At 39.8% G+C, this 27,949-nt stretch overlaps 2 protein-coding genes across 4 annotated transcripts in view; one reads left to right on the top strand and one right to left on the bottom strand.

Annotated features, from left to right (window-relative positions):
* The window catches only part of LOC115209888 (gelsolin-like protein 2), a 67,896-nt gene extending 47,286 nt beyond the window's left edge, over nucleotides 1–20,610 (top strand). The window contains exons 5-13 of the mRNA XM_029778471.2: nucleotides 3,608–3,673; nucleotides 6,512–6,639; nucleotides 8,505–8,613; nucleotides 11,155–11,262; nucleotides 11,764–11,847; nucleotides 13,135–13,253; nucleotides 15,865–15,949; nucleotides 18,476–18,571; nucleotides 20,069–20,610. Of these exons, the coding sequence (XP_029634331.1) occupies nucleotides 3,608–3,673; nucleotides 6,512–6,639; nucleotides 8,505–8,613; nucleotides 11,155–11,262; nucleotides 11,764–11,847; nucleotides 13,135–13,253; nucleotides 15,865–15,949; nucleotides 18,476–18,571; nucleotides 20,069–20,164 (891 nt within the window). The 3' untranslated portion in view covers nucleotides 20,165–20,610. The remainder of the gene's footprint in view (nucleotides 1–3,607; nucleotides 3,674–6,511; nucleotides 6,640–8,504; nucleotides 8,614–11,154; nucleotides 11,263–11,763; nucleotides 11,848–13,134; nucleotides 13,254–15,864; nucleotides 15,950–18,475; nucleotides 18,572–20,068) is intronic.
* A 1,634-nt stretch (nucleotides 20,611–22,244) lies between these two features.
* LOC115209808 (glucose-induced degradation protein 8 homolog) overlaps nucleotides 22,245–27,949 on the bottom strand; it is an 82,233-nt gene continuing 76,528 nt past the window's right edge. For all 3 annotated transcript variants that reach the window (XM_029778361.2, XM_036500849.1, XM_036500850.1), the window contains 2 exons: nucleotides 25,712–25,909; nucleotides 22,245–22,771 (listed from right to left, as the gene is read on the bottom strand). In XM_029778361.2, coding sequence (XP_029634221.1) covers nucleotides 22,607–22,771; nucleotides 25,712–25,909 — 363 coding nt within the window. In that variant the 3' untranslated portion in view covers nucleotides 22,245–22,606. The remainder of the gene's footprint in view (nucleotides 22,772–25,711; nucleotides 25,910–27,949) is intronic.

Here is a 27,949-nt window from a genome sequence, read left to right as displayed (position 1 = left end):
CTGGGTCTTCTCAATCACTGCACATCTCATAAGGTCTCAGTCTCTCATTGCCTCTGTGAGGCCCAATGTTCGAAGGTCATGCTTCACCACCTCATCCCATCTCTTCCTGGGTCTACCTCTTCCACAGGTTCCTTCCGCAGTTAGGGAGTGGCACTTCCTCACACAGCTGTCCCCATCCATATGTAACACTTGACCATACCAGTGCAGTCGTCTCTCTTGCACACCACATCTGATGCTTCTTATGTCCAACTTTTCTCTCAGAGTGCTCACATTCCATCATGTAGGCACTCTGACAAAACCCATCCAGTGGAGCATACTGGCTTCATTTCTTTCAAGCCTATGCATGTCCTCAGCATTCACGGCCCATGTTTCACTGCCATGTAGCATGGCAGTTGGCACACATGCATCGTACAATCTCCCTTTCACTCTGAGCAAGAGGCCTTTGTCACCAGTAGAGGTAGAAGCTTTCTAAACTTTTCCCAGGCTATTCGTATTCTAGCTGCTACACTCTCAGAGCAACCACTCCCACTACAGACTTGGTTACCTAGGTAACAGAAGCTGTCAACTACTTCTAGTTTCTCCCCCTGGCATGTGATGGAATCTGTTTGTACATCTTCAGTGTTTATTGCCCCTGTGCATCTGCCACACACAAAAATTATCTTCCCCGTTAACCTTCCTTTGATATTGTTGCACCTTTTATGTGCCCATAGCTTACACTGGGTACATCGTATGGCGTTTCTACTCACGCCTTTACTACAGATTGAGCAGGGCCATCTACCTGAAGGGGTTTGTGATTTGTCAGCCTTTCTACTTCTTAAAACTTTGGTTTTTGCTTGGTTAACCCTAAAGGCCTTCGATTCTAGACCTTACTTCCACACTCTAAACCTTGTCTCTAGTTCTAGCAGTGACTCAGCTATTAGAGCAAGGTCATTGGCATAGAGGAGCTCCCAGGAGCCGCCTGTCTTGAATTCCTCTGTTATTGCCTGGAGGACTATAATGAATAAGAAGGGCCTGGGGACTGATCCTTAGGAAACCCCTACCCATACTCGGAATTCTTCACTGTACTCGTTGCCAACCCTCACCTTACTGACAGCATCCCTGTACATGGCTTGCACAGCTCTCACTAACCATTCATCTATCCCTAGTTTCCTCATTGACCACCAGATAAGGGATCAGGGGACCTTGTCAAAGGCTTTCTCCATGTCAGCAAAAGCCAGGTACAAAGGTTTATCTTTGGCTAGGTATTTCTCCTGCAGCTGTCTTACCAGGAATATAGCATCAGTGGTGCTTCTCCCTGACACATTTCATCTAGGCTAACTGCATTTCATCTAAACTGACTCTCTCCCTAATTAGTTGGGCTATGACCCTCTCTCTGACTTTCATCACGTGATCTAATAATTTGATACCCCTGTAGTTATTTCTATCTAAAGCATCACCTTCACCCTTGTAGCAGTTGACTATGGTGCTGCTACACCAGTCATTGGCTATGACCCCTTCATGAACTCCCTGATTTATGATGCGGGTGACAAAACCATAACCCTCACCGCCTGATATTTTAAGCATCTCAGTGGTGGTTCCTGATGGGCCAGGTGCTTTCCCTGTCTTCATATCCTTAATTGCTCTATCTACCAGGGTACTGTCGATTTGGGTAGTTGATCCCTCAACTGGATCAACCTTCTGCAGACTCTCCTCCTCCCATTCGTTCTTCACCTCAGGCAGTCTTTCATAATGGCATCTCCAAGCCTCTTTCTTTTCAGAATTATCAAATGCAAGGGCACCATCATCCATGTGGACACATTTCTCTCCTATGACATTACAGTTTTCTCTCACACACTGTCTTGCAATCCGAAATACTTCAGTTCTTCGGTCTTCACCTTGCTGAACATTGGCAAACTTCTTTTCTGCTACTCCCTTGGCTAGATACACCTATCCCCTAGCTTCCATTTTGGCTGTCTGGTACAGTCTCCTGCTACCCTCCACTCTTCCAGGCCTGTTTCTTTACTCTAGTGGCCCTATCTACAGTATTGTTCCACCACCATGCTACCCTATGTCTGGAAGGGACTTTGCACCAGCCACAGATTTGGTCTGTGGCACTCAGCAAGCTGTCTCACAGGAATTCCCAGCTGCCTTCTATGTCACAGGACTGTAGCTCCTCTTCCCTATCATCAAATTTCACGGTAAGGGTATCCCTACATCTCTGACCCTGCGAAGGGTTCTTAAGCTTCCAAGTCCTTCTTTTCCAGATTGGTCTGCTTTTTGGCATCCTTCTGGCCTTCAGTCTAAAGTCACTAATGACCAGTCGTTGCTAGGAGTGGGGGGGAGGAGCATTCTTCCCCAGGAAGAGTCTTTGTATTTAAGAGCAACCATGCATCCTGCTGTCTGGTGAGGATGAAATCAATCTGGCCAGCAGAATCACCTGATTGATTGGTTATCAGGTGGCTGGTCAGCTTCCTGAAGTTGGTGTTGCAGATCAATAGTTTATTTGCATTGCAGAACTCCCTCTTCATTTCTGGTACCAACTCCATGGCCCCCATGTACACCTTGGAAGATACCAGGTTGCTGTCCAACATGTCCGTTTAAAATCTCCAGCCACAAAGATGAGATCATTGTCACCCGTCCTTGAGGTATCCTACAGAAGAATATCATAAAAGTGATCCTTCTGTTCATTTGGTAGGCCCGCTTGTGGGGTGTAGGCAGATATAATTGTAGCTATACTATTCTGCAAGACTAGCCTGAGTTTAAGTACTCTATTGCACACCCTTGCTACCTCTATGACCTTATCCACCCATTTCGTTTCTGATGTTTAGATCTCTCTTCATATCTCCAGCATAAAATGAATGATTTTCTTGTTTAACCTTTTTTTGTTACCATTTTCCTCATTCAGTTAATTTGGAAAATCATGAAGAATTTGTCATTAAACTGATATTTAGAGCCTAGATTAACATGTTTTGATGGAAGATTTTCATTTAATTGCCGTACTTAATGGATTATAAGATGTGTCTATAAATCCCCCCTTCATGTCCTTTATGCAAAGTTGGACGTCCTTTAAGTTAAGATTACATTGTTTAGTGTGCCAAGAGCTTTGTTTTCCTGAATATTCTCTGCTAAAACTGGGAGATGTCTAATATGTCGCCCATGCATCTCTTCTGTCGTCAAATACTAATTTTAAAACAAAACATTTGTATCACAGAAACAAATGTACGTTTAGTCTCAAAAGGGTTAACAACAAAATTCTTTGAAGATAGGAATTCCGAGCTTCTCTCTTTATTACACATGTTTTCAGTTGAATTTTTTACCAGTTTCTTGGGGTTTTTTTTCTATTTTATAAAGATTATTTTTGCTTTCTTAATAATTTAACTATTGATATATGAGCAGAACAGTTGGTTGAAGTATTTCAGCCACAATAAATATCTCCACACATCATCTTCAGTAGATTTCCTTTTCATTTTAATAATTTTTACAGCCTCCATAGTAATTGAAATCTAGACATATTGTTAATTATATTTCAGTCAAAATAGTTCGTTTTCATTGTTTCTTAAAAATTTCAATAAAGTTTCAATGATTTTTAATTTTGGATTTTTTTTCCTCTTAAATTCTATTTTGTCAGAGTTACTTAAAGGAAAATAAACTCCTCCATGATGTTCATTTCTGGATTGGCGAAGACAGTACTCAGGTTAGTATATTTAAAAGTAAAAGACAAGATTAATTTTGAGAATTATTATTAAACATTTCAGGTGACAAACTAATGGTTTGGTAGTGAGAATTCTTAGAACATTGGACTCACAGTGACTCGATATGACACAGTGACTCGATGTGACACAGTGACTCGATGTGACACAGTGACTCGATGTGACGCAGTGACTCGATGTGACGCAGTGACTCGATGTGACGCAGTGACTCGATGTGACGCAGTGACTCGATGTGACGCAGTGACTCGATGTGACGCAGTGACTCGATGTGACGCAGTGACTCGATGTGACGCAGTAACTCGATGTGAAGCAGTGACTCGATGTGACACAGCTTGCCCCTGGTAAATGGAATCTTGTCTACATTGATTAGTGTTCAAGAATTTGACAAATCCGTCTAATCTACATCTCTCAAACACACACTCACAGACCATATTTGGCTATGGTACAAGTTACCCCATATTACCTTATATGGTAAATGGAAGTCTATCCCAGCTGGTGTCTAAAAAATTGGGATAAACACTGAGGAGAAAGTTTTCTTTTAAGTTCTGTAAAATCTGTTTAAAATTTTAAAAAGATCAGAGTTTGATTTTATTTTTCTGCTGAAGTATTTTCTTATTGCAATGGGGAAAAGAAATTGCAGTTTAACCTTAATCCAGTTAAAAGAAAAAATCAATGTTTAAAGAATTTGTGGGAAAAAATATTAGTAAAAATAAATGTTATTCATCACCACCACCATCATCATCATTTAACATTCATTGTCCATGCTGGCATGAGTTGGAAGGTTTGACCAGGGCTGGCAAGGCTGGAAGGCTGCACCAGACTCCTGTCTGATTTGGTATGGTTTCTATGGCTGGATGCCCTTCCTAATGCCAACCACTCCAAGAGTGTCATGGGTGTTTTTACATGTCTCCAGCATGGGTACTAATTGCGTGACCCCAGTATCTGCCACAACTACGGTTTCACTTGGCTTCAGGGGTCTTCCTTCTCAAGCGCAGCATATTGCCAAAGGTCTCGGTCATTTGTCGTTTCTTCTGTGAGGCCCAACACTCAAAAGGTGCTTCTTATGTACCACTGGCACAGGTGCTCTTCAAAAAGATTTTAGTTAATGTTTTATAAGTTTATCTGACAGTCTTTATTGGATCATCTCCTCTTATACATGCGACATATGAAATTTTAAGCTAACTTTATATGCTTAAATTTTCTTTGTTCCATGTGTGCCCCATGAATTATCATCTGTTTAGCAAACATCAACATGCATCAACAAATAATGTGGTTGATATAAAACAAAATTCAGTTGTTTTGATTCCTTGATCCAGCATAGCTTTGACTGATGAGACACTCAATGAGGGTGAAACACTGCAGTGTCTTAAAGTCTCCTTGCAGTGATGAATCGTGTGTGCTATGAACACATTCCATCTGATGAGACGGGGTTTCCTCTGACAACAAGCAAACAACTGCTGTCAGCATTATTCGTAGTTGAATCTGCTTCAAAATATTTTGGGCCTGAATCCAAAAATTACTTCAAATTCAAATCTAAACATTGTTGTGGTAAAGTCCTAAGTCGGTTCTAGTCAGAGGCAGAAGATCAAAGACGTTCTAGCCATGACCATCCTCTCTAATTTCTTTTTTTATTCCAGTATAGTGTATCTCAAAGTACATCCAATTTTCTTATTAAAAATCAAATGGAAATTGTGGTTAAGACACCTGTGCCCGTGACGTGTAAAAAGCACCATCTGAACGTGGAACATGCCAGCAACGCCTGACTGGCGTCCGTGTTGGTGACATGTAAAAAGCACCAACCGATCATGGCCATTTGCCAGCCTCCTCTGGCACCTGTGCCAGTGGCACATAAAAAGCACCCACCACACTCATGGAGTGGTTGGCATTAGGAAGGGCATCCAGCTGTAAAAACACTGCCAGATCAGACTGGAGCCTGGTGCAGCCTCCTGGCTTCTCAGACCCCAGTCGAACCGTCCAACCCATGCTAGCATGGAGAACAGATGTCAAACGATGATGATGATGAAGGTTGAGTGTAGTTGGAAATTTGACTGCTATTTCTTGCAAGTTAAGTGATCACATAGAGGAACCTATAAAATCTTAATGTGTTTTTGTGAAAGGATTTTTAGCTGTTGCTTTTATTCATTTCAGTTGTTTATAGTCGAAATGAAACATTTCAGTGATTGGATTATATTTCTCTTTCAGTTTAACTTCTGAAAGGAAGGTATTAAGCGATTCCAAGATAGTCTTTAAAAAGTAACAAAACCCAGTCAGAGATACTTTGTGTGTGTCTAGAAGATTTCAGGACCCAGTGAACTGCTTCTCTTTCTAAAATCCGTTATTGGGTTCCAGAGGAAATTCAAAACTGCTCTTACTAATCTAGGCAACATGTTTAATCTTTTATGTACTAGTTTTCAGTTACTATCAATGTTTGATACAAGTCTTAAGACTTTGTTTAACCCCAGGCTATAATAGAAAACCCTCACTGAAGGTGCTCTGCAGGGTAACTGAACCTCAAATCATATGGTTACAAACACAAACGCTTGGCTGTCTGGTTAATCAGAGGACACTTTGGCCGATGCTAACCAAAACCTTGTGAGTGCATTTGGCAGACGGAAACTGGAAAGAAAGCTTCTGTTGTTGTTGTATGTGATTGTTGTTGTTGTATAAGTGGTGTAATTCATGTGGAATCTCACCTTGCTTGGATACAGGTGAGGATTAGTGATGGGAAGGAGGACATCTGGCCGTAGAAAGATCTCCCTGACCAATGCAAGCATAGGAAAGGGAGATGCTATGACAATAATGTATATTCTTTTGCTGTTCAGGATGAATATGCCACTGCAGCCTACAAAACCGTTGAATTAGATACATACCTGGATGACATACCTGTACAACATAGAGAGTGTGATAAACATGAATCAGATCTTTTCAGGAGTTATTTCTCTAAAATTGAGTGAGTATAAAAATAGAACTATTTTCTTTACTATTTAGAAAGGAAAAAAAGACTATGTAAAAGATTAAATGAGGGGAAAATGGCAAACTTTTCTTGATGACCTTTTCTTGTGATGTTAAAACCGTGTCTGAGAGTGAATTTATGAGGTTATTTTCAAGAAGAATAAATGAAACTTCAAAGTGTTGGTAAATAAAAAATTTAGAGAATTAATGTGTAAGGATCAAAGAATAAATCCATGGTAACTAAGAGCTTAAAAATTAGAAGTCATTAGATTCGAACATGTAATTACATTGCAGTAATTCGGCAGGGAGTGATTTGCATATATTTACATAATCAGCTAAAATGATCTTTAAAAGCAACAATATTGAACAGAACAAGCAGAAATATACAATTTCAAATAGTGTATATTTTCTGTTGAACAGCTGTTTCATTAAGATACCATCAGTTGAATAATTACATAATTAGTGTCACCTTGGCTGGCTTCTGTGCTGGTGGCACATAAAAAAAAAGCACCATCCGAACGTGGCCATTGCCAGCCTCACCTGGCCCCTGTGCTGGTGGCACTTAAAAAGCACCCACTACACTCACGGAGTGGTTGGCGTTAGGAAGGGCATCCAGCTGTAGAAACATTGCCAGATCAAACTGGAGCCTGGTGCAGCCTCCTGGCTTCCCACACCCCAGTCGAACTGTCCAACCCATGCTACCATGGAAAACAAATGTTAAACAATGATGATGAACTTTAATTAATTCAAATTTATTTTTGTCGCTTTGGGACCGTGACCTGTTCCTCGGTCTCAAAGCAAAGAAAATATTTTGGCAAATTAAATTCAAATTTATTTTAAAATGTATTTCCCCAAATCATCAATTAATTTGATTTAAATCTATTGTGTATCACAATTATATAATTCTACATTGGACGGAGTTTATCTAAATGAATTCAAAGTTGAGTACAATTAAAATATGAATCCTGTTCAATCTATGCTCTTCAGCTTTTCATAATAAATATAGGGCTAAATATTCTTTTTGTAATTCCTAGATTTCACTTCTGATGACATCTTAAGAATTAGATGTTAGTTAACAAGAGTTCAATTAAAATCATTTAATATAAATAAACTTGTAGCAAAGAATTTTCTAGATTTGCATACAACTCTTTTGCTTCTGTCATCTTAAGGCGGTGAGCTGGCAGAAATGTTAGCACGCCGGGCAAAATGTTTAGCAGTGTTTCATGTTTTTACATTCTGAGTTCAAATTCTGCCAAGATCGACTTTGCCTTTCATCTTTTTGGGGTCGATAAATTAAGTATCAGTTGCATACTGAGGTCAATGTAATCGACTGCCCGCCCCCCCCCCTACTCCCCAAAAATTTGGGGCCTTGTAGAGTAGAAAAGAATATTCTAGCATCTTTTAAAATGGAGACAGTATACTTTGAGGTTTTAACAAGTATACTTTGAGGTTTTAACAAGTATACTTTGAGGTTTTAACAAGTATACTTTGAGGTTTTAACAATGTCTCATATTAATGATGTTAATTGACAAAAATTCAATTAAAATAATTAGATAAACTTAGTGTTCCTTTTCATTCTTTGAAGCATAAGTTTCTTTATACAGTTCTTCACATTTCTATTTAACTCCAGCAGGTCTGTAGGGCTTAGGGTTAGTAGAAAGCAGACAAAGGGACGCTCCAGTATGGTCTCCACATTCACAGATGGCTGGACTGGTCTTGTAGGCCTCACCAGTCTTTAAGTCGCTATAAGAGATCCTAGGCAAGGCCTTCCCTCTTGAGATTAAGATTTAAAAAAATTTTTTTATTTCTCTCATTTTTTGTTAAAGCTTAATTAAAACTTTTTAAAAAAAATTATTTCTTTAGGGTGTTGAGAGGTGGCGTAGCCAGCGGATTTAATCCTGTGAAGCCGGATGAATACAAACCACGTCTCTTGTTTTACACTGAAAGTGGTAAGAAAGTCTCAGTGAAAGAGGTAAATACGCTAACATAAATCTTTTAATATTTGCAGTTGGGCATCGATGGTGAAGGTAAAAGTTTGGCGTTAAAGCTCAATCTAAATATCGTTGAGAATCTGAAATTAAAGAAACGACAAAGGAATAGGAGATTATGCAATGACCTTCATTAGCTTACAGCTGTTTCTGCAACAAGCTGCAGTGCACCCAGAGCTGATGCATGTGCATCATTTTATAGTTTCTTCAGAGTTTCAAAAATGAAGGAAAGCATTTACATATGTGGAAAAGATCATTGTTGAAAAATATAAAAAATACATAAGATATGTTGGTGTGTGGTATTTGAAGGGAAAAAGCTGCTCTGAGTGATGAGAATGAGTGATGATGAATGAGTGATGAATGAAGTGGTAAGACTTGATGAGATTAGTGATTTTTGAAGATTCTGGGTGGATGCTAGATTGACAATTAAGAGGCAAGGATTATAACTAAATATTTAAATAGAGGGCAATGCAAAAGGTGGGTCTACAGTTATGAAGAGAAGAAAACCCCTTACAATAAAAGTTCTGATCATTGTTATGACAAATGTATTATTATGATTAATGACACTGAAAATATCAGAAATGAGGCTAACTAATTAAATGTGCTAATGACTCTAATTAATTAAGTCTTATAACATACCTCCTTTTGCACTCCACTGTAAACACACACACACACACACACACACACACACACGTATTGATAACATGTACACATAGAAAGAAAACATGTACGAGTGTGTGTGTGTGTGTATATATACACACACACACACACACACACACACAATATATTTATAATGTTTTGTTGTGTTGGGAGAGTCACTATGCCAATATCACATGCACTGGTTCAATTCTACTCCTTTCATCATCATCATCATCGTCGTTTAACGTCCGTTCTCCATGCTAGCATGGGTTGGACGGTTCGACCGGGGTTCTGGGAAGCCAGAAGGCTGCACCAGGCTCCAGTCTAATCTGGCAATGTTTCTACAGCTGGATGCCCTTCCTAACGCCAACCACTCCGTGAGTGTAGTGGGTGCTTTTTACGTGCCACCTGCACAGGTGCCAGGCGGGGCTGGCAACGGCCACGGTCAGATTGGTGTATTTTATGTGCCACCGGCACGGAAGCCAGTCGAGGCGGTGCTGGCATCGGCCACGAGTCGGATTGTTATTAGTTAATTAGGTAGGTCAATGGGGGAGGCAGGTAATTAGATAAACAGGTAGAATGGACAGACTTAGACATACAGGCATACATAAGCACAAGAACACACACACACACACACATAAAAAGACACAGGAAAACACAACTACACATACACCCATGCACATACATGTACAAGCACACGTACATACACACCACGCATACATGTGCACACACAAACATGCATGCAAACACACGCACATGCACACCTGCATAAGAACGCACCTGTACATACACAGATAGATGCAGGAATGCACACAATAACACATACATATGCATGTAGATAATTGCAGACACACCTCCATATCTTCGGATCGCCCCCCCCCCGCAGGAAAACCCCCCCACACCATAAACCTATAAATCTACAGTGGACAAAAGGCAAACACTGAACCCTGAAAGAGGTCAGCAATACCCATGCACACACACACACACACGGTCTCATGCAGGCACACATGGCCTCCGTAGCGAAGTGGGGTGAGATGGTCACTGCAAAGATTGCGAATGGAAGAAAAGAACTTTGACAAACAAAAATTTAAAAAAACAACAACGATTGATTGTTTAACCAACAAATTAAACAAACGGTCAATTAGTTGGTTAGATATTTAACCAATTGACTAATAAATAAAGAAGTGGAATTGAACCAATACATGTGATAATATTTTTGGTGGAATGACTCTGCCAAGACACAGCAAAACTTGTTCCTAATTCCAATATGTCTGAGGCAGGTTGAAACTTTCTCAAAAGTCATCCACGGGGTTTTGGGATGGCTGGAAATTTCTCTCCATAGACACATTTCTGTCAACAGAACAAGTTACTCTGCAGTGCCCCCTGCCAACCACACTGGGGGTTGGAGTGGTTGTCTTCGCTTGTATACGTTAATTGCATGTTTGAGAAGAGGGAAAGCGATGTGGGGCCATTCGTAACATCTTGGGACAAACTTAAAAATGAAAATGGCTTTTCGCTGATTTTAGTTTCAGAAAAGGATTTCTCTCTTTAACTTGCTTTCTGTAGACACAACACACTTGTTCCAGGGAAGGTAACCAATCTCTCTCACATTTAAAAGCCTTCCAGAATTAATATGTCTTGTTTCTTTAAGAATTTATTCCTAATTTCCATTTTCATATAATATCAATTTGATTTTTAAATTTCTATATAAGTTCTGCAGAGTGGTTGGTGTTGAGAAGGGCATCCAGCCATAAGACCCCTGCCAAAACAGACAAAGAAGCCTGGTGCAGGCACCTGCCTGGCCACCCTCCTGTTGAACCGTCCAACCCATGACAGCATGGAAGGAGAATGTTAAATGACGATGATGTGTCTCTTTTTCTTTCCAGGTTGCTTTCCGTAAATTGTTGAGCCAAGAAGATATCTTCTTGTTGGATATGGGGGTCAAGATTATCCAGTGGTATGGTGATGAAAGCAACCTCTTTCAACGACACAGGGTAAGAAACTGGTTTTTACTTTAACTGACCCTTTTCTTCAAACGACAAAGTGTAAGGTCCTGTTTGTACTTTAGCTGACCCTTTTCTTTAAACGACATAGAATAAGGTCCTGTTTGTACTTTAACTGACCCTTTTCTTTAAACGACATAGAGTAAGGTCCTGTTTGTACTTTAGCTGACCCTTTTCTTTAAATGACAGTGTAAGGTCCCGTTTGTACTTTAGCTGACCCTTTTCTTTAAACGACATAGAGTAAGGTCCTGTTTGTACTTTAGCTGACCCTTTTCTTTAAATGACAGTGTAAGGTCCCGTTTGTACTTTAACTGATCCTTTTCTTTAAACGACATAGATTTTAAATTCAGTTCATTTAGCTCCACAGAAAAATTGAAATCTGATTCAGTAATTTTTGTAAATATTTTGAAAGTGAGTAAAACCGTATTTTGTTCAATATTACATGGAAATATTTTGCAGAAATATAAATTTAGATATTTGCTTTCTTTTCAGGCCAATTGCTTTTGCCAAGAATTAAAAAATGACCGAGGTGGAAAGACAACATCTGAAGTTATTAACCAGGATATGGATGATGGGGTAAGAATCTCATTAATCCAATTAACACACTTATGTGATTGCTGTCTTATAGAAATAAGAACTTGCCAAAATGTTAAAATTTTTGATGTCAGTGTATACAAGATTGTGTGTGTATATATTTATATATACTCAAAATAAGCAACAAGGATATCCAAAGGTAGTGTAGTACAATCGTTTCATGCTACTTCATTTTATTAAACAATGTAAGTATTACATCAGTTTTAAAATGCAGAGCAACCTTCAGCCACATATAGAATTTTTTTTAATTAAATGGACAATGTGCATTTTTATATTTATTTCATTTGCCAACATTAAAAATGTTCATAAATGTGCATTTAATTAAAAAATTCTATATATGGCTGAAGATTGCTCGACATTTTAAAACTGATGTAATACTTACATTGTTTAATAAAATGAAGTAGCATGAAACAATTGTACTACTCTACCTTGGACATCCTTGTTGCTTATTTTGATTATAATCACCCCATTTTGAATTATATGGATAATGCCATACCAAATTCTGGTGCCTTTAACTTAAGTACCATATTCATCTGAATCTAAATTTTGCTGAAAAGATATATATATATATATATATATATATATATATATATATATACACACATACATACATATATATATGCACACACACACAAAGGTACAGATTGTATTGTAAATGGTTAATGGCTTTTAGGGTGTTTGGGAGTTTGTTTTATTATTAGTTTTATGATGTGCTCTCACTGCACTACCAAATGCAGCTTCGTGTGCCTTAGGTATGTGCTGTGGTTTACCTTGGGCATTGGTTGTGGTTTATTATTATTATTATTATTATTATTATTAAGGCAGCGAACTGGCAGAATGTTAAGCATCCTGGACAGAATGCTTATCGGCATTTCATCTATCTGCGTATCCTGGGTACAAAATCTACTGAGGTAGACTTTTATCCTTTCAGGGGGTCAATAAATTAAGGATCAATCGAACACGAGGGGATTGATGCAATCGACTAGTACCCTCCCTGCAAATTTCTGGCCCTGTGCCAAAATTTGAAACCATTATTATTAAGGGATTGAGTTGGCAGAATTGTTAGCAGGTTGGGAAAAATGCTTAGCAACATTTCTTCTGACTTCACTTTAAATTTTTTTCGGGCTGAATAGAATAAGTACCGGTCATGTACTGGAGTCAATGCAATAAACTTAACTCCAACCCCAAAGTTGCTGGCCTTGCACCTTCAGCAGGAAGGATTGTTGTTGCTGTTGTTGTTGACGATGTATTTTCATTTGTCTTTTGAAGAATTCATTCCAAAAATTAATAAACCAATGCATTGAAAAGAAACAGGCGGATGGTGATGATGATGATGATGACGATGAAGATGACGACGAGGATGATGATGATATCAACAGATTGTTTAGGTAAGCTGCACCTGTTCAGGTAACTTTGACTTTAATTAATTTTCATTTTTAAGTCACTGATATTTCTGATGATAAAACTTCAACTTTTCCCACAATGCAAAGATTCAGTTATATTAAAATGGGAGCTGGCAGAATCATTAACCAATTAAAATGTGAGCTGGCAGAATCATTAACCAATTAAAATGTGAGCTGGCAGAATCATTAACCAATTAAAATGTGAGCTGGCAGAATCATTAACCAATTAACATGTGAGCTGGCAGAATCATTAACCAATTAACATGTGAGCTGGCAGAATCATTAACCAATTAACATGTGAGCTGGCAGAATCATTAACCAATTAACATGTGAGCTGGCAGAATCATTAACCATTTAACATGTGAGCTGGCAGAATCATTAACCAATTAAAATGTGATCTGGCAGAATCATTAACCAATTAAAATGTGAGCTGGCAGAATCATTAACCAATTAACATGTGATCTGGCAGAATTATTAACCAATTAACATGTGAACTGGCAGAATCATTAACCAATTAAAATGTGATCTGGCAGAATCATTAACCAATTAAAATGTGAGCTGGCAGAATCATTAACCAATTAACATGTGATCTGGCAGGATCATTAACCATTTAACATGTGAGCTGGCAGAATCATTAACCAATTAACATGTGAGCTGGCAGAATCATTAACCAATTAACATGTGATCTGGCAGAATCATTAACCAATTAAAATGTGAGCTGGCAGAATCATTAACCAATTAAAATGGGAGCTGGCAGAGTCGTTAGCACGCTGGATGAAATGCTTAGCAGTATTTCTTCATTGCTAAGTTCTGAGTTCAAATTTCGTAGAGGTCAACTTTGAAATTCATCCTTTCATGATTGATAAATTAAGTACCAGTGATACACTAGGGTTGATGTAATTGACTACACCTTCTCCTTGACTTACAACCAGCTGCACTTATGACCACAAAAATAATAGATTTTCGGACATTGGGCCACTGCATGTCCCGTAACTATGGCAGCCCCCCCTCCCCTCACACCCGTCCCCACCTCACACCCGGGCCCCTGTCTCCTCTTACTCAGTTGCTTTCAAGCATCAGTGGGATGCGGATTTGTTACCATTGTATCCAAAATGACTGGTAAAAGGAAAATGCTTTCATGGGTTGGATGGTTTGATGTAAATGCAAAGGAAATAAGAGGGTGTTTGAGGGAGGCTGACGTGATTTGTGACTTTTAGATTTTAATTAAAACTATACAAAAAGAAACTTCACATCCAGAACTTTCAAATGAATCATAATTTTCCTCAGAAAATATTTATTTTGACATGGAAATGATAATGCAATAAGTGTATCTTTGTATGTCCAAACTGTGTTTGTCTGCGTTGCATGGCATTCTATGAGGACCAGTCAAGTTCAGGCACTGATGTAATTAACAAACACCAACACCCAACCCCCATAAGTTCAGGCCTTTTACTTATTGTAAAAAGGAGAGAGCAGCACACACCATTAAAGTGACACTAGGGTACAAATGTATGAAGCCCAATATACCCATCTGATAAGGGTACACTAGGCACATGCATCACAACCATATGTGTACAACATGGTGATCACATATCAAGATAAACAACACATGACCTTGTAGGTGGGGCCTGGTTAGAATTTCCTTCAGGTCGAGTAGCCCACTCGCTCAAAAGGTCCCAGAATAAGGTTTGTCTAAGGATGATGAATGAAACACCCAGGATTCCAGAGGTGAATTATCTAGACCTCCAAGAATCCCCCTCAACACATGGCTATGATGCTCCCCCACTATTTCTGCTCGTCATCAGAGATGCACATATCGTCAGCCACCAAGGGACATGCTCAACTGGTTTAAGGTCAAACAACTGACAAGCAAATCTGTGGTATTGAGCAGAATATTTGCTGTAAAACCCATCTTTTATACCAAGACAAAACAACACATCCAATCAGTTGAGAAGCCACTGCTTGGTGCTGCAGCTGGGCCATTATCATTAAGGTGGCCAACCAGTAAGATCAAAATAGGAGACAAAATGCTTCAAAGCATTCCTTCCAGTCTGACTTCCACCAAATTCAATTTGGCTTCCATCTTCAGTGAAATATTGATCCACAAAATAATCAACCTGACCCCCCCCTCCCCTCATAATTCCTTGTCGAAAATTGCAAACATTTAATATTGTTCTGCTCTTCACTTTCCCCTTTTTTCTGCACTTTCACAACCCTCCCCACCAACTCCTCTTCTGCCTCTCTCTCCCTCACGACCACTTCTTCCTTCAAGCATTTCTCTCACACAAGCAGTGTCGTTTGTTTTCAGTCTTTTGTGTCTGGCCATGGAGAAAAGAGCTGAACGTTGCTAACGACAACAGAATTCAGTCCCAGAAAATCGGTTTCACTGAACTTCATCTGACCTAATCCAGCGTTCTTCAATTTAAAACTAATATTTTCTGATTGTGTCCCTTAAACAGTCAACGGTCACCTGAAATTAAAAAAAGTCAAAGAAACCTTCACAACTTGACGTTTTTAGGGATATTTTCTCGGTTGAAGGCGTCTGTGGGAATTTGTAGAAAATCTATTTAAGTGATTTCCAATTTTCTTTCTGCAGGATTTCCGATGCTGAAGGCCATTTGAAGATGGAATTAGTGGAGGAGAGTGAAGGCAAACTAAGCAGATCGAATTTGTCCAGTGCAGTAAGTGAACATCTCACCTCTCTTTCTCTTATTATTTATCCTACAGCCCAGCTGGAACCTTCCCTCTGTTCGATCTTCATCCTAAAGGGGGCGCTGTGCACTGTATGCCAGACTAAACTCTTCTCTGTGTGTAAGTTAAATTTTTTGGACCACATTTATGGTCGACTATTACATGGACAGCCCCTTTTGAGGGGCTGAAATTGAATCTAGAATCCAAAGTGCCATATCAGCAGTAGGGAATCCAACCAATGACAGCAATATTGCCAATTCGATGCATCAAAACGTCCTGATAAATAACAAAACGGATAAACAAGGCAGCTCTTATAAATATTTACATTTTCTCTTTTATTTGTATCCATCAAACTTAAGAGACGAGCTGAGTGAAATCAATTTATACCTCAGAATTATGTTACCTTACCATTAGTAACCTACCTGCCTGGCCACCACTTACCGTAATATGGTGCAACTTACTCGGTGCGTTTCAAAAAAAACAGTTGCAGGATGTCATGTGCAACGTCCATAATATGGTGTAGAGTTGTTAATGTGGAGCAGGGATTCCCAAATGGTGTTCTGCAAAACCCCAGGGGTTCCATGTTTTTAAAATTAATGTCGAAGGATTTCACAACAAAAAAAAAAGTTTAAAAACCACTGATCTAGCAATTAACCAAACGTTTTTAGGCTTCTGGAAGTCATTGCCTCGCTACGAATTCCGTGCTGTTGGCTAATAGCCCCTGTTTGTGAATGACACGTATTTATTGTGCTGCAAGATGCATGCAAGCTTGCAGCATATCCTGTGCATAAATTTTAGTAAAAGTGATGCAGCACCCATCACCAGCAGACGTTTAGTGTTTGCTATTAAATGGTGTTTTACCATAAGCATTCCACCAAAAGAGCAGCCAAAAGTAAGGCAGCCACACAATTTTGTATCAGCGTTATTTCTACGTACAGGATAATCCGGTATTTTCACCCACAAATGTTATCCTATTCATGAAATAATAGGGTCGACTTTTATACAGGGTCTATGGAAAATTCTCAATTTTTCGGCAAAAAATAGGGGGTTGACTTTCACCTGAGATTCACAGATACTCGAGTATATATGGGATATATTGAATGTATTTGGTCCATACTTGTGGATGTATGCATAACTGGGAGGACAAATTTGCATAGACTCAAGGAGGTACAAGAGTATCTGTCCACACACTTGATCCATGGGTATACTGTCCTTGACTCTACCTTGGTGTCCTTGTCGTTAAAACACCTTCATTTTATTGGGTCTTGCAAATATATCATCATCATCATCATCATAACCAGCTGCTTTCCATGGCTTGGACGGTTGGACTAAAAACTGGTAAACTGAAGAGCTGCACCAGGTTCCAATCTGATCTGGCAAGGTTTCTACAGCTGGATGCCCCTCCGAAACCACCCCAAAGCTGCCTTTTTCATGCCACCAGCATGGGTGTCAGATATGAAACACTGGCATTGGCCACAATTACGACCTCACTTGGCTTGACAGATCTTCTCAAGCACAGAATATTGCCAAAAGTCTAAAAATGTCAAGATGTTGAGGACCGTCACAAGATTAATGACTGACTTTGCAGGTGAAAACACATTTGATGTAATATATAAACCCACACACACTAAAGTCAGTTGGGTCCTCCCCCTCCTATTTCTATACGTATCTACCCTCTTGCTTTGATGCGAGTCTGAGGAAGGGCCTCACCAATGCCCCAAATATGTAATTTCGCAATATCCTGCCACTTATATCATTCGAACCTCCTCAAGGTTCTGCCCTGGCACTTGCTACCATCTATATCTCTCTCTGCCTTCACTCATCCTATTTATATTCTGATCCCCACCCCTTGTGAATATGCCCATCATTTTGCCACCATTTCTATCCTGCTGTCTCATCCACACACACACTCTCTCTCTCTCTCTCTCTCTCTCCTCCTGCTCTTCCCTCAGGTTGGGGAACCATGCATCTCCTTTGCAGCAGAACACCTGTTTCTCTCCTCGTTCCTGATCTCTCTCTCTCTCTCTCTCTAGCCAGGTAACCTTGTACTTCCTCTACAGCAAAGTCTCTCTACCTCACTATCACTTCCTCTCCTCTTGAAAGTTTGTTTTTTTATTTTTTTCTGCCTGTGCCACATAAAAAGCACTCAGCCCACTCTGCTGAGTGGTTGGTGTCAGGAAGGGCATCCAGCTGTAAAGATCCTGCCAAGGCAATTACAGAAGCCTGGCCAGTTCTTCTTCAACTGTCTCAGCCATGCCAGCATGGAAGGCAGATGTGAAATGATGAGAAGAATGCAAAAGAAATATGTAAACTGGTTTTATTAAATGAAATAAACCTTAAAGCTGGGACGATTTCTGTTCTCGTATTGTGGATTCCCGTTTGTACTTGAAGACAAAGATTTGCACAAGTCTCAGCTCGAACTGCAAGTTTCTACTGTGTGTCTCTACAGTAGGGAAACCGTCCACCCTGACTTGTCTCACTGATTTCTATATCTGTCTGTTTGTCTTTTTGTGCAGGATGTATTTTTGATTGATACAAAGAAAGAATGTTTTGTCTGGATTGGCAAAAATGCATCGAAGAACGAGAAAGCCAAGGGTTTCTCCTATGCTCACGTAAGTCCTCTTTCATCTTTCACTTAAATATTTACATAGCATTTTGTTTTTGTTTTTTTGTTTGGGGGGGGGGTTACCATTTGGAAGGGTTTGTAGTGATGCTACTGTGTAAGGTTCAGCACGCATGCGCAGAATGGGACTACTTCCGGGTGGCCACCGGAAGTCTTCCCCATGCACATGAGCGGGAAACTGACCCCTAAGGAACACTAAACTCGATTCATTCTCTCTGGCCGTTCAGCCATCGTGAACAGACGTGCATTGGTAGTCTCTGATAACCACACCGACTTAGCCGCGGACGACATCAAACCACTTCAACCAACGAACAAGAAGCTGTACAACAGATTCGGCTGTCGTTTTCCCATCAGATATACGTACACCATCGCGATTAATAAACAAACTGCTGTCTTTCACCGATAACCTGACTTCGTCTGTTATATCTAACTAAATTGTATGTGACGGGATCGGATCGACACCCCTTCAGTGATACCGATTCCAGATCCTGTTACAGGTTTTAGCTGGACAAACTGACCCCGGTCTATATGTTTCTTGAAGTCTGTTATTCTATCAGTCTCTTTTCCCACACTAAGTTAAGGGACATAAACAAACCAGCATAGGTTGTCAAGGTGTTGGAAGAAGGGAAACACACACACGTGATAGGCTTTCACACATCATCTACCAACCAAAGTCACTCACATGGTGTTGGTCAGCCTGGGGCTAAAACAAAAGATGCTTGCTGAAGGTGGCATACTGTGGGAATGAACCTGAAACTATGTGGCTGCAAAGCAAGGCTCTTAACCACACAGCCAGGCAGTGCAAACCACTTTCACTTTGAGTGTCTTCTGCTTCTGGGCTGACCAGCCTTGTGAGATGGAAAGAAACGTGTGTGTGTGTGCCACTTGACACCAGCATTCAAAAGGCACCATTTGAGTATGGCCAATGCTGCTCTGTTTGTCTAAGAGCTACCTCTACTTGCCTTTGTAGGTGAGCGTGTATATTTCTCAAGTCCCTGCCAGGGATTGAACTCACAATGCAAGGGTTTGTAACCTATATGCCTGTAGGCAACTTTGGGGCTTATAAACCTAAGATATTTTATCTATAATTGCCTACAGGTACATAATGTAGTGGATAAGAGTGTGGGCAACTAACCCTTGGATACCCAGGCAGGGATTTGGGAAATAATATCAACAGAAAAAAATAACATCAGCAAAAAAAAAGAATACCTTAGGAATGAGAACAGTGTACCCCAATTAGTGAAAGGGTTGGGTTCAAAATTCCAGCAGGACACCTGATTGAAGGCTGGAGAGTACACCAGCCAAAATGTAACAACAAACAAGGTGAGGGCACCTGTCCTGTCCATAATTCCTTCATTTCAAAAATATAAAATGGTAATGATTCTGCCTAACCAATTAGTGGGGTGCTTCGGTTTGATATGCCTTGATTCTTTATAGGATCCCTTGTAACCAAAACTATACATACTTCTATTTTTATATTTTCCAGAATTATCTGAAAGATTCCAAACATCCATTGAATCATGTGATGTGTTTGTCCGAAGGTTCTGAGAACCAATGTTTTAATGCAGTTTTGCAGGGCTAAAAGTATTACGTTTTGTAGAATACCTCAATTTTTATGAGGAGCAACTCCTTGAAAATTCCTTTTCGACATTCCAGTTGAAATATTAAATTTATTAACAATAACTCAACCAATTTTATAACTTTTAATACCCTTTTTATTTTTTTTTTCCACCCCTTTTGTTGTTGAAATATTTTGGCTGTAAAACAAAGATTTGTTGTTGGTTTGTTTCAGTCATAATGGTTTATAAACATTGATTTAAAAGGAAAAAATAAACGACTAAATTTAGAACCCTGCCTTAACCCTGTTGTGGATATCTGAAACCAGGGTCTGTCCAATATGAAGCAAACAACAACAGCTGTCTTATGAGAGCAATGTTATTTCTTATCCATTACATCTAAAGGAAGAAAATTTACAGAAATCAATGTTTGACATTTTTATTTAACAATAAAATTGTTTTTAAAACTGCTTGTTTGGTATTTCACATTTCTTTCGAGACAGACAATTGGCCCAGCGTTCCGGTTCAGTTCAACATCGACAACACAGAATAATTGAACTGTCAGCATCACCACAATTCTATTCAAATTCTAAATCTGCAACATTAATTCTAGGTTATTCAGAGATGCTGCCCCCATCATATTTGTGAAAGATATTTAAGATTTTGTAGATACACTTGAAAATCCTTTTAATACCATTTAAACAAGAAATTCAACTTTTTTTTTTTAGGCAGCCTGTCTGACGCCATCTTGTTTTAAAATGAACATAAAGTGAAATTTTTATGTCCTAAACACACCAATTTAATCTCTCTTTTACTTGTTTCAGTCATTTGACTGCGGCCATGCTGGAGCACCACCTTTAGCCGAGCAAAGGGCTTATTCTTTGTAAGCCCAGTATTTATTCTATCGGTCTCTTTTGCCGAACCGCTAAGTGACGGGGACGTAAACACACCAGCATCGGTTGTCAAGCAATGCTAGGGGGACAAACACAGACTTGCAACAATATCAGTTTGTCCCTGGTATAGCTTGACAATTGGTGTTGGTTTGTTCACATCCCTGTAACGTAACAGTTCTTCAGCAAGAGGCTAATAGGGTAATTATCAAACTTTAAAGAAAAAAGTCCTGGGGTCAATTTCTTCGACTAAACCCTTGAAAGCACTGCCCCAGCATGGCCTTGGTTAATTGGCTGAAAGAAATAAAAGAAGACCTGAAACTGCAAATGTCTCTGCCCAGTGTATATCAATTAATAAGAGAAAGGGGGAAATTCAAGAAAGAATTATTTAAAAAAAAAAAAATTAAAAATATCCTTTACACCCCTCCTGCACAAATTTTTCCAAGTTTTGACACTTTAGAGACATCAGATCTTATGAGTCTTGGTCCAGATTCAGAAGATTTGATTGATGTCTCTAAAGTGTCAAAACTTGGAAAAATTTGTGCAGGAGGGGTGTAAAGGATATTTTTAATTTCTTCTGGATTTCTGAGTTCAAATGCCATCAAAGGAGCATGTTGCTTTTCATCCTTTGGGGGGATTCAATAAAATAAAGGAGCAGTTGAACAGGGTTAATGCCTCCCCCAAATTTCAGCCTTTGTGCCTAGAGCAGAAAGCTTTTACCTTGTGTTTTGTTTGTGAGTTTACTGGAATATTTTTTGCTTTTCTGTTAAAAATAAAAAGCTAGAAGTTTAGAATTGAATTGTATCAATGATGGCAGGGTTTGTGGGGAGATGGAATATTAGGGGTCAGTTTGTCACTGGTGATTTGTTAAATTGGTCAAAGGCAAAAATGGACCAGATGAAAGGTAGACAAACATTTAGTGAGGAATGAGTTGGCAAAACAAAAATGGTTGGAATATGAAAAGCAGACGAAGATGTGTTCAAGGGGAAATGACTGCTTTGGTTCTGGATAGAAAGAAATCGGTTCTGGCACTGTGGAAGAAGAAGAATGTTTTGGTGACGGGGAAGGAAAAGAGAAACGTTGGGCTGTCGAAAAGACGCTAACATGGAAGGAATTCACCAATATTCTAAGCAAAAGGTTAACAGGTCTTGTGTCTGAGAATAAAACCAAATTTGGAGAGAGTAGTTTAGAAGCAATAAACAAACGAAGATTTTGGTTTAAAATAAGTTAAATAACAAAAAAAAAACTTTTTTTATTGTTTGATGGGTGAAAAGAGAGTCACATGAAGTGTGCAGTTAAAGTTTCCAGAAGTCCTTATTAGAAAACAACTGAAATTTGCTGTTGTCATAGCAACAAATATTTAAAGAAATGTCAATATACAATAAACCATAAATATTTACCAAATCTGGTTTGGAAACAAATGGTAAAGCCCGCCAACTTCCAACTGATTGGGTCTCACTCGATGCCCCCAAAATTAGTTCTTCTAAATATCAGTTTATTCAGATAGTCGTTTCTTTCTTTCTTTCTTTTTTTTCCTGGATAGACCAAACAAAAAAAAAGAAACCCCCAAGAAATCAATTATTTTGGGAAGTCAATCTCTCCTTTGGCCAAATCAACCAGTTTCGGATATTTCACTTTCTTCTTGTCTAATTCCTCTTGGGCCCATAACAATAACTTGAGAAGATTTGCAAGTTTAGGGGTGGAATCAACATCCAAAATGGCAGCGTTAAGCTCACTGGCAACCTGCAATTAAACAAACGAGTCTTAGCAAAAGGTAAACAACCCCATACAATTATTACAATCTGTACAACAACATGGTCTGCTTTAGCAGAGTTTTGTGTGAAAGAATTTAAACTTTCCCAAAAAACGGGTCTTTTCAATGTAATTTATTGTCATCGTCATCATCATTTAACGTTTGTCCATGCTGGCATGGGTTGGACAGTTTGATAGGAACTGCCAAAGGACTGCACCAAGGTCCCACATTTGTTTTTATGGTTAGACGTCCTTCCTAATGCCAAACACATTACACAATGGACTGGCAAGACAAAGATCCTCTCAGAGAATGGGGCGTGGCATATCCCTGACCCACAACTATTTTCCTTTATATTCCCCTAAACTGTCCAAGCCTCCAGCCATGTCCACTCTTCACTGCATCTCTTGATTGTGCCTCTTCCCATCCATCTTTCTTTCTGTCCCTTTTCTCCCTTCCCTGCTGGGGTACACATACGTCTCCTCTACAACAAGACACCTGTTCCTGCTCCTCTTTCCTACTTTGGCCCCTCAACACTTGGCACAAAGCCACCCACTGCACCCTGTCAACAGGTTTTGTCTTTCTGATTATTTGCTAACTTCACAAGAACCGGTGCCGGGAAAAAGCATATCCAATACTTTCTGTAAAGTAGTTGACATTAGGAAGGGCATCCAGCCAGAGCGGACACTGAACCCCAATGCACATCCTTGGCCCCTATCTGACCCATGTTATACAGGCATTAAGTTATTAGTGATATATAAGTTTAAATTAATGGCAACATAATTAAAGATCACTGCATCATTATTTAACATCCATTTCCCATGTTGGTACGGGTAAGACGATAGGAGGGGAGTCAAAAAGAAATGCCATTTTGTTTGAGACACAGCAACATGTATCATACATCAAAGTGAAGCTTATTATGAGTTTATTGTTTTCCCTTTTGGCAAGAAATCGACCAGAATGATACCTTGAGCATCCCAAAAGACAGTTGCCATGATATTTCCAGCTGACTTTTGCATCTTGAACACGGTGGTGGTGCCACTCCATTGACTGCCTCTTTGATTCCGGTTCATAATGATGAACCCATGTTTCATCACCTGTTACGGGCCTTCAAAAGAAGGTGCTGCTGTCTCTTTGACTTTGCAGTGAAGAAGTGGCTCAAAGAACAGTCAACAGAATTTTACAGGGTAGGGATACATGCTCTCATTCGAAGGTGGAACATTGCTATTGAGAGAAACAGTGACTATGTTGAGAAGTAGGGATGTGATCCACTGAGGACCAGCTTCATTTTGATGTACAATACATGTTCCTGTGTTAGTAATTCTACCTGTCCTAAACAAAATGGCATTACTTTTTGACTCACCCTTGTATATTTGACACGGCTTGATGGGTCGATTTGTGTGTCAACGTTTGCTTTGGTCTGACTTCTGCAGCAGGATGCCTTAACACCAAACTACCCCAGAGCATGTTCTGGGTACCGTTTCATGCCGGCAGCACGAGTGAAGTTACCATACAGCTTGCAAAACTAAGAACTCCTTCAACTGAGGTGGGCAAGAGTAGAAAGGAAAGAGGCTCACAGCAACTCCTTTTACAGAAGAGAGACTGAAAGGAAGCTGGAAAGAGTTAAAATAGTGGAACCTTAAGGTATAGGGTGAGTAGAAGTGATGGGGGAAGAAATATTTATAGGAGGAGGTAAAGTAAAACAGCTCCCAATTTTTTTTGTGTGCAATTTTTCTCTGAATTAATCCAAGTCAGTGTTTACATAATCATTGGCGAAAGCATTAAATGTGTTAATTAGCAATTAGTATTAATAAACACCAGGAGTTTGAGTTGTTTTATCAAAATATATTTCAGTTGCTTTAATCGAACTGAAAATGTGATTCCCATGAAGGGACAATGTCCAGTTGTAAAGATACTCATGGAATTGGTTTATGTTGGAAAATAATGATCCTGAGAACAGTATAAGGACAGAAATTAGTGGAGGGCCTGGCTGGATTAAAATAACTCACCACAGAGTTTCAATATAGAATGAAATTTCGTGCTCTGGTACTTGGACAATTTGCCTCAATAACGAGAAGAGATGGATGGAAAGAAAAAGCACGACACAGCCACACAGTCGAGGGGGTGGGTTATCTGGTGACCCCACTAGTGTCAGTGTTACGTAAAAAGCACCCGTTACACTCAAGTGTTAGGAAGGGCTTCTAGCCAAAGAAATCCAGCCAAAGCAGAAATTGGAGCTCAATTGGGGTCTTCTGGCTCATCAGAACTTGTTGAACTGTCTTACAAAGATGGGGGTTCAATGAAGAGGGTCAGTCTGAATTAAAAGTATTACATATCTCTGTCCAACCCATGCCAGCATGGAAAACGGACCTTAAACAATGATGATGATGATGATTTCAAACAATTGTGAATTCTTCTCAAAGCCTTCTTTGCTGCCATTTCTAAAGAAACATACTGCAATAATCTCTCCTCTAAAACAATAAGAATTCCTTCAGCCAAAACTAAGTTGTCTCCCTTCGCTCTACAATTAAGAACATTTTCCACTCCAGAAAACCTTCATTTAACTTCCTAAATTCTTTCCAAATCATTTTTAACCCCCCCCCCCCCTCCCTATCCCTAAATAATATCTGCCAGCATGGAGGGCGGATGTTAAACGATGATAATGGTGCTGCTGAAATGCAACTTTAAACAGTTTAGGAAACCTTCAACCATCTGACAAGTTTTTCCCGACCCACTTTTTCTCTAAAAAATAAAGTTTTAAACAGGCAAAGCAAGCCCCCCCCCCTCTAGTCAGAAAGCAGCTTACATTAGAAGGGAACAATGATTATAATTGAAAAATAACCAAAATTCATTTTTTCCTCAGAATCCAACCAGACAAAAAATGTTTTTCTTTAATTGCAAAAATAAAGTATTTTTAATTTTCAATAACGAACCTTTTGTCTTTGAGACGGATGGAGTAACTCTCCGAATGGAGAATTCTCTGGGTCTTCAAATGCCAGAAGAGCTAAAGTCCTTTCTAATTCTGATAAGATTTCTGGATTCTCTTCTCCACGTTCTGCCAGATGGTTTTGGGCATATTCTAGGACCGCTTCCACGTCTTTGTCACGGATCAGTTCAATGAGGTGTTGTTGCTACAACAAACAAAACAAGAAAAGGAAGAGAAAAAAAACATAAGAAAAAAACATGGAGAAGTTGGGTTGGGTTCAGATTTTTCTAGAATGGAAAATCCTTCTGTCCTCAGCAGACACAAATCCTCCTGAACACATCCAGTCAAGACATTTCTAACAATACTTTTGGTTGTAATCATTGTTTAATGTCCACCTGCCATGGGTGGGTGGGTTTGACAAGAACCACCCACGCAGAAGCCTGCAGCAGACTTTTCTGACTGTTTTGGCAGGATTTTTACAGCCGGGTGCCCTTCCAAATGCCAACCACTCAGCAGAGTGGACTTGGTGCTTTTTACTTGGCACAAGCACAGGTGAGGTCAGTTTCAGCAAGGTTTTTACAGCTGGGTGCCCTTCCAAATGCCAACCACTCAGCAGAGTGGACTGGATGTTTTATATTTACTTGTTGATTGTTCTCCACACTGACACTCCTACCTTGCCAACCCAAACCCAACCAGTGAATAACTTATAATAATCTTTAGTGCATCTTTAGTGCTCAGGTGTGTTACAACTGATCAGAAAAGGTTAAAGAGATGACAGAAAGCCAACATTTAAGAAAGGAAATGGAAATGAAAACTAGAAGTACGTTTACTGTAGACAGAATAAAACATAAAAACAGATAAAAGTGGACATGAAAAGAGTCCTAAAGATGAAAGGGTGGATGGGCATGTCAGGAATAATGTTGGTGAATTTTGGGAAGCATGGGATTTTTGAAGGATGCAGTGTCCTGACAGCTAATGGCTGATAAAGTTTATTCCATACTTCGACAATTTATGTGGAAAATGTTTCTGAAAATCATGGATGCTGCAGATTTAAAAAAAAAAAATTTATGAGGATGTTATTGAAAAGATGGTGGACAATTTTGTGGGCTTCTATCCTGACAGTTGCTCCATGTTGAAGGCTTAGTGTGTCAATGAGCAGAGAAGCGATACAGTGAAGACATGGTGACTGAGAGGGGGGTATTCACCTGGTTGCATGTCTATGGACAGTCCTCCCATTCTGAATAAAACAAGGGTTCCACACTGGAACGCCCATCAGACATTTCCACTGTCATTGCCCCCCTCACAGCCAAACACTGAAAGCATTTTCCTGTTGCAGCAGCAGCAGCACTAGTGAGGTTGGATTGTCGTTTGTGGAAGTAAAGAGTGTGGTTGGCTTGTGTGAGGGGTGGAGCAGGCGATGGAGGAGAGACTTAGCAACTTACACGGGTGGCTGGAGTGGCCCAGAAAGAGAGGAGCGAGTAGGGCATCATACCATGAAGGTGACATACTCAAGAAGTGGAGCAGAAAAAAGTGTGTGGAGGCAGAAGAATCAGGAAAGGTGGGCAAGGTTGGAAGGGACGGGGGGGGGGGCAGGGAATGGATGGATGCAGTGCAGGGATGGCGATAGAGTCTATAGTAAGAGGTTGTGCTTTCATGATTTACAGCAACAGAATCATTTAGAAGACAGGTGAGCGATGGAGGGATGAATGTTTGGGTGAAGAAGGATTGGCTTCAAGGAGAATGAAAGAGGGATTGAACTCTGGCGTTCAGATTCCGCTACCAAATGCAATGTTTTGAAATGATCCTGCATTATCTTGTAATTGTTTTATTCTTAGAATGACATTGTAGGGTAGGTGTGAGAGGTGGGATCTGGCTGGCTTGAACACAAAATAGAATATTTGGTTCTAATCATGGCCATTGCCAGCCTACCCTGGCACCTAAAAAAGCACCATCCGTACGTGGCCGATGCTAGCGCCACCTGGGCTCGCTTCCGTGCTGGTGGCATGTAAAAAGCACCAACCAATCGTGGCCGTTGCCAGCCTCTCCTGGCACGTAAAAAGCACCCACTACACTCATGGAGTGGTTGGCGTTAGGAAGGGCATCCAGCTGTAGAAACACTGCCAGATCAGACTGGAGCCTGGTGCAGCATCCTGGCTTCCTAGACCCTGGTCAAACCGTCCAACCCATGCCAGCATGGAGAACGGACGTTAAATGATGATGATGATGAATATGGCTGGTTTAAATG

This window comes from Octopus sinensis, linkage group LG3 (genome assembly GCF_006345805.1).
Source record: "Octopus sinensis linkage group LG3, ASM634580v1, whole genome shotgun sequence".
Lineage (NCBI taxonomy): Eukaryota > Metazoa > Mollusca > Cephalopoda > Octopoda > Octopodidae > Octopus > Octopus sinensis.
Note: the sequence above shows the minus strand (reverse complement) of the source record. Positions and strands in the feature narration are given on the sequence as shown.